This window comes from Pteropus vampyrus, unplaced genomic scaffold (genome assembly GCF_000151845.1).
Source record: "Pteropus vampyrus isolate Shadow unplaced genomic scaffold, Pvam_2.0 Scaffold280, whole genome shotgun sequence".
NCBI classification, from domain to species: domain Eukaryota; kingdom Metazoa; phylum Chordata; class Mammalia; order Chiroptera; family Pteropodidae; genus Pteropus; species Pteropus vampyrus.
This window is the reverse complement of record NW_011889061.1, coordinates 681,745-692,510: the sequence shown is the minus strand read 5'-3', so window position 1 is coordinate 692,510 and position 10,766 is coordinate 681,745. Positions and strand designations below refer to the sequence as shown.

The 10,766-nt window shown below is 41.8% G+C and overlaps 1 protein-coding gene across 1 annotated transcript in view; it reads left to right on the top strand.

Moving 5' to 3' along the window:
* LOC111729773 (NEDD4-like E3 ubiquitin-protein ligase WWP1) overlaps positions 1-10,766 on the top strand; it is a 31,162-nt gene that overhangs the window by 14,206 nt on the left and 6,190 nt on the right. Inside the window, 4 exon segments of the mRNA XM_023520843.1 lie at positions 904-1,028; positions 6,135-6,272; positions 6,361-6,427; positions 8,562-8,740. Of these exon segments, the coding sequence (XP_023376611.1) occupies positions 904-1,028; positions 6,135-6,272; positions 6,361-6,427; positions 8,562-8,740 (509 nt within the window).

Sequence of the window (10,766 nt, the reverse complement as noted above, 5' to 3'; positions counted from 1 at the left end):
TTTTTTTTTTTTTTCATTTTTTCAATGAAAAGAGTTTGAGTTGCATAAGAAGCACAGTTCCATTTTTATTTATTAGTGCAAAATACTGTTTTCTGGCTACATATATTCACTAGTGATTATCATGTTTCTGTTAGTTTCTAGTGCCAAACTAAAAAGAAAAAAGAACTGGTTTGGAACAGCAATATATACAGAAGTAGTCGTAGATGGAGAAATTAAGAAAACAGCAAAATCCAGTAGTTCTTCTAATCCAAAATGGAATGAACAGCTAACTGTGTAAGTACCTTATATAGAGAATGCAAAATTTTCAAAAGGGAGTGTGATTCTTGGAATTATTTTTATTATTATTTTGTAGCGTAACTAATTATCCAGTATGAATGGACAACTTAAAATATGAAAAATTTTTGAGTTAATTTCATTGTCTTTACAGAGGAAGCATACTAATCCTTTTGCTTTATGAAGTAAATTATTTCCATATAGCGATGTTTTATTACTGTCTTGGAAAAATAAATAGGGCAGAAAATCAATTATTTTTAATTTTGGCATTTCTGAAATATACAGTGTTATAAATTTGTGTAACAAATTAGAACCAATGCCATCAGTCGTCTTAAATCTTTAGAAATTTGTTCAAATAGAAATAGTCCTTGTGAAGTCTCAGACTCTTGGTGTATTCTTGGTGTTTTGGTTCGCTAATTATAAACATTCTCATCTGGCTTTTGAAGTCCTAATGTTCTTGAAAGTAAATACTCTTAATAATTCAAGTAGTTTACTGTTTCATACAATATTTTTTTCCTCAGATAAACTGAATCATGGCTTTTAAAAAATTATTGAAGTAAATTAATAGGAATTATCACTTAGAATAATGGAATATCCTCCTGTATTTCTGTTATGATTTTACCTGTACAGAAACGTGACCCCACAGACCACACTGGAATTTCGAGTTTGGAGCCATCACACTTTAAAAGCAGATGCTTTATTAGGAAGAGCAACCATAGATTTGAAACAAGCTCTGTTAACACACGACAGAAAGTGTAAGTTTTTCGTTCTAACCTTTCTTTCTTCAAAAGTTTGTTTTAGACACTTTGAACGTGTCCTGAAGCCCTAAAGCAAGAATGTAGTTTCGCATTTGTAAAGGAGAACTCGCGTTGGCCTATGGCTGTGGCGTTATATGCAATAGGGAATGTTTACCGTGGCCTTTGTCCGCCCCGCAAATTTACAGAACGATCTGTCAGTCACGGCTTCTCCAGAGCAGGAGCACTTGCAGCGAGATGACTAGGACACAGGTTTTCTGATTCACAGGTGCTTAACTTTGATTAGAAGCAGTAGAAATTAATACGACTCTAGATAGACAGCCTTGTAGAATTGAAAAATACACTGACAATTGATAAAATTCTTGGCTGCTGTTCTTCTGGCCTCTTGGCTCAGCACTTCACTTGGGCTTGAGTTTGGCGTCAGTTGAATGAGCTGAAATTAAATTTGGGGGGTGTTGTGGGATTTATTTTTAAAAAGAAGCAAACCAATAAAAATGCTTATCAACCAAACAACCCAACAAAAACATGACAAGCTAGTGATGAATAAAGTTATGTTCAGCACTAAAAACATTTCCTGTCAAATATGAATTCACTCACTGGTCTGTGGGGGAAGGTTGATAATAAAAAGGTGTTATGTTTTTGAGATGTGCCATACCCAGAGAATGTTTGATAACCAGCACCCTAAATGTCCAGAATCCGGCCGCACGGAGAGAAGACCCCAGCGGAGGGGTTGGCGGGGCATCCGCACCGGGTCACAGAGCGTGGGTTTTACGGGGGGAAGCAGCGGCATGGTGTCCCGAGAGAAGGAAGGCAGACTGAGACTTTAGGTCTCATGATGGTGACAGGGAGAAGAACATGGAGCGCCCTGGGTCTCACGTGCCGGAAGGTTCCGGGACACTTTCTGGCAAGACACTTCAGAAAGTTTGTGGTGTGAATGGCAGGCAGGGTAAAGTCCTCGAAGGCGGATCACAGTATGGGGGAGGTGACTGGAACCAGAAGAAATATCTGTGGGGGCCGTGCTGTTCTAGGGTAATTTTAGGGGCGAAGAGACATGATGTGGTCACAGTGGGAAATGTGGCTAGTGCAACTGAGGAGCTTAGTTTTAAATTTTATTTCACTTTAATTAACTTTAAATGTAAATAGCCACACGTGACTACTAGTGGCTGTCATGTTGGATAGTGCAGCCTGGAACTATCTTCTTATGTTCAAGTTACAAAATCAGAGTTTATTCCTGTTTTTCAAAAAAAAAAAAAAGCTTTTTGTGCACGTATTCTGTTTTCCTTTCATAGAGTTTCAGGTTTTACAGTAGCTATCACACCAGCTCTCTGGTAAGGGTCAGTTCTGGAAGCTCCTTTAGTGCGTTTTCTTAACTGCTAGTCCGAAATCTGTTTTGTTTCAGGAAAATCTCTCAATTTAGTAGAGTCCAGGTTTCTCCCTTACTGCGATTCTCTGCCATTTGTTGTTTGTGTTGCTTCTGGCCCCCAGATCCGTGTTATTTCATCATGGCCACCTCTCCCCCTAGGCATGTCATGCCATCTCTTAGCTGGGTCTCTGTTTTGTTTGTAGCTCCTTTCTTTGTTGTCTCCAGTGTTGTTTTGAAGTTTTCATGGTTACTATTATGTTTCTGGTTTTCCCTCCAAAGTCATTTCTTTTATAATAGTTCTTAGGATTTTATTTAAAGTTCTCAAAACACGTATTAGTCAATAGATCATCTTTACCTACGATCTGAAATGCTTTTTCCTATAACTTAAGGATTGTTTCTATTGACCTCAGCAATCTTTTAAATCAGACCCAAGTTGCTTTATTTTTCCACTTGTTAACAGCTAGTAAGGCTTATCTTCTCATTTCTAATTACTTACGATATTTTAAAATAAAGATGCCTAGATGCCTTTGTTTTGGTTTTTATATGTTTGGTTCAAAGCTTCCTGTCTTCCTAGAAGTTGCATACGATACCTATTTTGTGCTCTGATAACTTGAGAGAAGTTAGAAGCCCATAAAAGTAACTGTATCTTCACTTTCTTAGATCTAAGACTTTTATTTATTAAATAAACATTTACTGAGTTTAAGGAAGAAACTTAGAAAATATGAAGAATACACTGTTTCTTCCCGCGTGATAGGAATCCAGCAGTCCGCAGTCTCCCTATCAAAGTGTCTCGCGGTTGCCAACGTCATTGTCCGTCTTCTGCTTTATGAGGCTGATTTCTTCCCACACTCAAGGCTCTGGCATTTTGTTCTCATGTTTTCATGTGTCCTTTCTCCTGCTGTATTTGGGATAAGGGTGGAGGATTAATTTATTCGAATAAGTTTTCTTCCAGTTTTTTGGAGATATTTACTACTGCTTCCTTCACGGTGTAATATGAGTTGTTAGAGCCATCCATAGCCTTAAATGAAACTCACGACTCATCCAACATAAAGTCATCTGTATTTTCCCAGTGGAAACCCAACTGTGACTTGCTAGGGAAACTCTCTCACTTCTTCACATTTAAATCCTAGTGAGCCTTCAGTCCCTAACCATCATTTGCTCCATGTCATAAGCCATTTGGGTGGTGTCTGAAGCTTTCGTTCATGCCAGCCTCTGATACATTCTCAGAGCATTTGTGGGTTTAATTTTTGCCTCTTTTATGTGTTCAGATCACTTGAACACCATTCGAAATTATGGAAGTTATTTCATTGGCTCTGCAGATATGTGTGGTATTTGTAGCTTGCTTTATGTCACTGGCATTAAAGACTGATATCTGAGATACATTTCTCCCTCTCAGCCCCCGACTGGTTGTTAAATTGCAACTCCTCTGTTATCAGAGATAATCAAAGCTGGACACTGAAGTGGTGAGGACAGATTTTAATCCATCACGTGCTGGTAGAGTAAGGAGCAGGGCCCGGCTTGACCTGGCACGACCCTCCGTTTGTAGGAATTTGCTAGGCGTTTCAAAGGGAAAATCAAGGAGTGGCGGAGTCAGTGGATTAGTCCGGTGAGGAACGTGAAAGTTAGAAAGTGATGATTGGTATGCGTGATGAGCTTTGTCTTCTAGAGTTCTGTTCGGCCACAGACCCGGGGAGACTGGAGCCCTGTCCTTCCTGACAATTACATTTCATAAGAATGGCTTTCGGGTCCTTGAGAAAGGACAGGAATTAATTATGTGATAGTCTCCTCACTTTAATGATTCAAAAATATTATACCCAGTCTTCCCTGTTCAGAATCGCGAGAGACTAGATGACGTGGACAGATTAGTTGGGTCCTGGACAGATGAGTCCTTGAGGCACTGATGCTTTTTGCTGAGGCAGGGGCAGTCTCAAAAAAAAAAAGACAAAACCTTACGAACTCGAGTTCGAATCATGGGTGATGCTGCTCGCAGCTTCCAGGATACTGTGCTTTTGGCTGACAGCTAGAGAGCAGAGCTGAGCTGGGATGGTTGCAGTCTAGAATCGGGGGAGCCCTCCAAGCACGGGCAGAAAGCAAAACAGACCCGACTGTACTCAAGCCCCAAAGTAACCCTTAGATGAATATCCGAGAACGAGTGAGGAGATAGTTTAAGAGAAATGGCTGTAAGTGTTCGAACACTGATGAAAAATATGAATCTGCAGATCCATAACACCCCAAGCAGTGGGGAAAGACACAGCGCAGCCATGCGCATGGCACCGAACACAAACAGCAGCTTTAGAGAAAACAGGTCATGTGCAAAGATTTATACATTAGAATTGCAGAATTAGCCATAAGGGGAGAGGATAGTGGAAAAATGGCTTCGAAGAGTTGAGAGAAGGTTATAATCAGTATGAGACTGAATGCCCAACAGAACAGTTGGAGGATGAGAATACATACATTTACAGATTAAAAAACAGAGCATTTACCACCAAGAGACTTACACTAAAGGGTTTAAAAACGCCTTTCTTTAATAATCTACTCAAGTGTCTAAATGTTTTAGGAACAGGAACTAAATCTCCAATTCCAGATGCTTTGAGTGGAGCCAGAAGACAAGAATGAAATAGAATGGTTGCCAGCATAGTTTTCTTCACATAGACTGTTAGACTCCAGGTAAAGCTGAAGTTCATGCACTCGTAGGGGTTCGTTGTATTTCTGCTCGTTTCCCTAATTGTTTTTATTGTTTTTGTGATCTGAAGTGGAACTGAGGTTTATGGAGATACAAATGATTGGGGTGAGTATTCTATAAGGTCTTCTTTTACTACATGGTTCTTAATTTTTTAAAACAACCAATGGTTAGTAATTTCAGTTTTTTGTCTTGTCTTTTCTGTACTTGGATAATTAGTATGTTTATGCTGGACATTTGGTAAATGGAAAAAAAAAAAGTTTAAAGTTTAAATGTAGGAAAGACCAAAGTCAAGGAGTTTATCCAAGAAGTGAAGGGTCCTATGATTTCAAGAGCTGCAGAAAGGCAGTGGAGATCAGACTGAATCAGGCCTCATCGTGTATAACGAAAGGGATCACCGATAACTTTTAATACATGTTCTGTGGGGTGGAAGTCGAAGCGAAATGACCTTGAGTTTAAGAACTAGATATCCTAATAATAGGAAGGAAATATTTGGCCTTATGTAAAAAAGAAAAACGCTCTCGTCACAGTACTTAGCCTTTGCTGGCGCTTACTGTGTCAGATGTGGGCTAAGAGCGCTCTGCGTGGTTTTGCATCTGGACCTTATGATAGTCTCTTTAGTGTGATGCCCTCATCATCTCCATTTTGGATGAGGAAATGGAGACTTAAAATAGCGTGAGTGCTTTACTCAAAGTCAAGCTAGAAGTAGCAGAGCCGGAATGAGTAACCAAACCATCTGACTCCGCAAAAATGTCTCTCGTACAAGAGTTTTGCGTGGCACCCTGGGCTGACGAGCCCATCTAGGCAGTCGCCACACTGGCCATCTGGATGTATTTACATGTTCTGTGAGGTTCACGCCGTGCAGAGAAGCCACCGGAGACGGTGCCGGCAGCGCGGGTAGGGTGAGGCCGCTGCGGCTCGGCGGGGCCTGCTGACAAACGCAGGTGCCGCTTCCCCATGGCGCGTCAGGTGCTGAGTCAGCCATTCTTCACGTGCAGTTTTGATTTCCAAAACATTTTCATATGTGGCAAAAGATTTTAAGTTAGGATTTTTTTTTTTCTAGTGGAAAGAGTGAAAGAACAATTAAAACTTTCCTTGGAAAACAAGAATGGCGTAGTGCAAACTGGCGAGTTAACCGTCGTGCTCGATGGATTGGCGATTGAGCCAGAAAGTCTCACGAACTGCAGTTCGTCTCCAGCCAGTAAGCTGACCTTGTGTGCTTTTAACATTTGAAGGAAAAAAATTGAGAAGTGTATAAAAACCTAGTTTCTTTCTTTCCTGTCGTTCAGTAGAAATACAGCAGAATGGCGATGCCTTACATGAAAATGGAGAGTCTCCAGCCAGGACAGCGACCAGGTAGAATGTCGTATTTTAGTGTCTGTGGCAAAGGAATGTGACATTTCCCATAGATGAAGTTTTTAATTCTAAATTTCGTTTAGCGTTTGCCATAGAATTTCAAACATGTGATTTGGTTGAATTCCTGAGAAAGTAGTCTTTTAAAAAATAACAGCTCCGTCGAAGAATAATACACAAACGTAAACTTCACCTGCTTCAAGTGTCCAGTTGGGTGGTTTGCAGTATAATCACAGAGCCACGTGGCCGTCCCTGCTGTCTAATTTCAGAGCGTTCTCATCCCCCTCGAGCCGAAACCCTGACTCTCCTCCCACCTCCTGGCAGCCGCGGATCTCCTTCCTGTCTCACTAAATCTGCCTGTTTTGGCCATTTCACGTAAATGTGATCATACAGTATGTGACCTTTTGTTACTGGCTGCTTTCACCGAGCATAAGGTTCATCCACGTTGTAGCATGTGTCAGTTCTTCCTTATTGGAAATGGGCTTTTAAAAATCTGGACTTGGGTGTGGTTTATCAGCACGTAGAGTCAGGTCCTGTGGGCAGATGGGCATCTCGTTGCTGTCTGACTTGCCACCTTCCTGGAGATCACTGGAAGATGCTCTGCAGATTGTCGTCTTCCCCCAGAAAGCGCCCTGCCATTTCAGAAACGCCCTTGCATTTACTTTTGGTGACAATTAATAGGGGCTTTCTGATTGAAATAACTTAAACTGGAATAAACGCATACAACAGATCAAATGTAGTGGAAGGAACAGCTGAAATTCACGCTGGCCCGCAACAGTGCGACCTGCATCACTCGGCACTTCCTGACGTCGGTACTCTCCAGGCGCCCCTCGGCGGTTCTGAGCACTCGGACGGATGAGCCTCTCTTCTGAACATTATAATTTACGCTGAGCCAGTTAAGGACTGAGTGGGTAGAGCGGTTAGGGTGGTTAGAGCGCACTAGCGTGTAGCTACGTGTCTGTCTGAGACAGCTGCAGGCGGCTACAGTCTGACACCTGATGTCGCTTCCTGCGCATAACACGTGTTGCATCCAGATCGGTTCTTCAGTCCCAGCAGAACTTCGAATGGGCTCTCTCACCCGGACCTCATGCTGGGTGGCTGCGGAGGGGCGCACAGATCGGGATCACTGGGAGCCATTTGCATACTTTACCTGCCAACCTTCCTCAACACATCTTATTGCAAATATGTAGGTGACAAGGGAGCAGAGGATGGCCTCCCCATTCGTCCTGCAGCTGCTTATTGTGTGCCGGTGTGGTGCCAGACACCAGTCCCGGCACTCACAGCCCCACCCTGTTCCAGGAGTTGTCATTAGTAAACCGTGAGGAGATCGATTAGCTAATAGGAGACAGTGATACAGACTATGAAGTCACTGAAACGGGGCAGGGTGACAGACCGGAAGGGAGCCTGCCTTAGAGATGCCCAGAAACCTGCTCCGAGGAGGTGCCCTTCGAGCTAAAATTAAAAGGCCAAATCTGAGCCATTTATGCAGAGTTCTGAGTGGAGAGCGGGCAGACGACGCAGCAAGTGCCAAGACCCCGAACTTATTTCTGGGTAATTTGTGCTCTGCAAATTCTCCTAACTCCAGAACACAACAGTTACCATCCTGGTAATCTCGTAGTCATTATAATCTTACTGCCTCATACAAAATAATTTGTAATAAACAGTTGAGGACTTTTCAGCATGTTTTTATGTTTCGTGACATTGATATAGTGTATCTGCTGTGAGGTGCGCAGGGAGAGCCCCAGTATTCAGTAAGATTACAGTAGTTTGGAATTGATTTTTATGTTTCATGAGCATTTCGAAAATGCTTTCAGAGCATTTAAAATGAAGATTAATACTCTTAGACTTAAATATTTAAAACGTAGACTTCGAGCATTACTTCGAGGGACTGAATTCATTTTGACTTAACATATTTGTATTTTCCAGTGTAGATTTATCTGCCAATATAGGTACACTTAGAACTGAAAATTAAAAATTTTATGTAATAAAAGCATGCCACATGTTTGTTCATTACTCTCTATACCTGTCATTTTGCTTGAATGTTAAGAATGCAGTAACTAACTCTCATGAAATTTCAGATGAAGTTATTTAATTGTACTTAGCTTGTTGAACTCAGTTGAGGCATCTTCTTTTAAAGGCTGGCTGTCGAGAGTGCTAACGGAATAGATCCTGTTCCTGCGAACACTCCAGTGCAGAACTGCTGCCCCCCTGTGGACAGTGGGGACAGCGCACCTTCACCTCCTTCTCAGGTTGCTGCCAGACCTCCAGATACGCCAGCTCCAAAACCACTCACATCTGAGCCTGCCGGTGACTCTGGTAAGCGCGGCTACTTTATGACACATTGTGCAGATGAAAACTAAACTAAATCGTATGTGTCTGTGCCTATACTCTCATTGCACACTCTTTGTTAATCTTCAGTTCCATGATAGGAGTTAAAAAATTACAATGCCATAACTTTTTGTAATAATTTGAATTATTCTAGATTATTTAGGAAGATATGCCAAAAACCTATTTGAGATCGCAGCACATTTCACTAAGGAAGAAAGTACTTCTACGATAGCTAGATTCTTAGGCTTTATGCCACAAAACATTTAATATATAATACGGAATATATTTCTGAAAGAACTGAAGTGAATTCATTGATTTGTCAGTAATGAATGGTTCCTTTAACCTGTCTTTCAGTATACAAATATTATTTCTACACATGTAACTTAGTAGAAAAACGCACGGAGAGCCGACAGAGCTCTTAGTTTTGTTTTCCCGGAGCGAGTGCCATTCCGCTGGCGGGGAATGCCTCAGGAAGATTCCCTCCGCGCTTCTGTTTTTCAGGGGGCTCAGCGGTAAATCTCATGAGCTTTTTTGTTTGATCTCTGTACGTTAACGCTTTCAGATGAACCTCTTGTAACGCAGACGTTGAGGACTTGCTTAGGATGACTAACATGTGCGCTGGGGCCGGACCTGGGGTCTTGATCTCTTGAGTCCAGAGCCTCTGTTCTTTCCTGTGTTTATCCATCTATGGAAAAGTATTCAAAAATGGAAACATGTAGGGCTGTAATTCAGTGGTTAAGTGAAAAATAGGTGGGTTTATAGATGAGACAGTTGTGTCTTTACACTTAAAGTTGGGGGGACACCTTCCATGTGTTACGCTGAGAGTTTTCATAAACATAGGAACTAACATGAAATTAAAAAAAAAATTTAATTGGTTTAGTTAATGCTGTTCCTTTTTAAAAAATATATGATTTTAAAGATGCTGAGTACCAGAATAGATAGAACTTTTTAGGGTAAAATGAATGAGCAGATGCATTTATTTTCTGATTCTGGCCAACTTTCTAGTAAGAATATTTGTCTAAGATTTCTACTAGCAAAGCAGAAAAGGAAACATCTTAGATTTTTCAGAATTGTCTCTAAGATTTGATCAGTAAAGCAGCCGCTGTCTGTGTGAAGAGACATCACATGTGAGCAGCGCCCTCAACAATCACAAGAGTGAGTGCAATAATGAGTGTCCGTCCTAGATTAGATTTTATATTTTAAAAGATAACCTGAGGGAGTACCTATAGGAAAGACCAAAATTTCATTTTTAAAAAATATCAACACACAGAAGAACGGTGTATCAGAGTACCAGAGTTTGTCACAATTAAAGCATGAGTCTAGCGCTTTTTGGCTGGAGGGAGTTTTGAGTTGTCAAATACCCATAACAAAAAAACATGATGGGAAAAAACCTAGTAATCCACCCATTAAAAAATTCTATTTTAAATAACGTAGCTTCCTTGCAAACCTTCCAAAGAGGATGTAAAAAAATAAAAATGATACCTTATGTGACTAACGAGCGTGTCGATTTGTCCTGTGGGACCACCACAGGCTCGGTGGGAGGCCGTCAGGTGGCAGGGCCAGTGAGTCATTCGTTAGTTCCGCTTCTGATTCGTGAGATGAGATGTGAGATGTCGTTAGAAAGGCTTGTGCCGTCACCCACTTTCGTTCTTGCCATCGCCCTCCATGTGAAGGATGTGGGATTTGGAGACTTGGCTCTTCCTTCTGAAACAGTCCCCTGTTGGCGTGGACCGCCGCGGGCGCTCAGTGACACCAGGGAGCTGTGTGTCTCAGCGTCGGGCGCGGTCAGATGTCGGGGCATGGGGAAGGACTCGCTGCGGCTCCCCTCACCGTGGGGTCTCATTTACTCTGCAGCCTGTCAGACACGTTAGAGACCTGTCTGTCGGGAATAAATTCACTCCCCACGTTCTTATTCTCGCCTGAAATGTCAAGGTGGAAACAGAACACACATCCGAGGAACTAGAGACGAAGGCCGCTCCGTTATACGTGATCCCATGGCGTTCGCAATGACTGC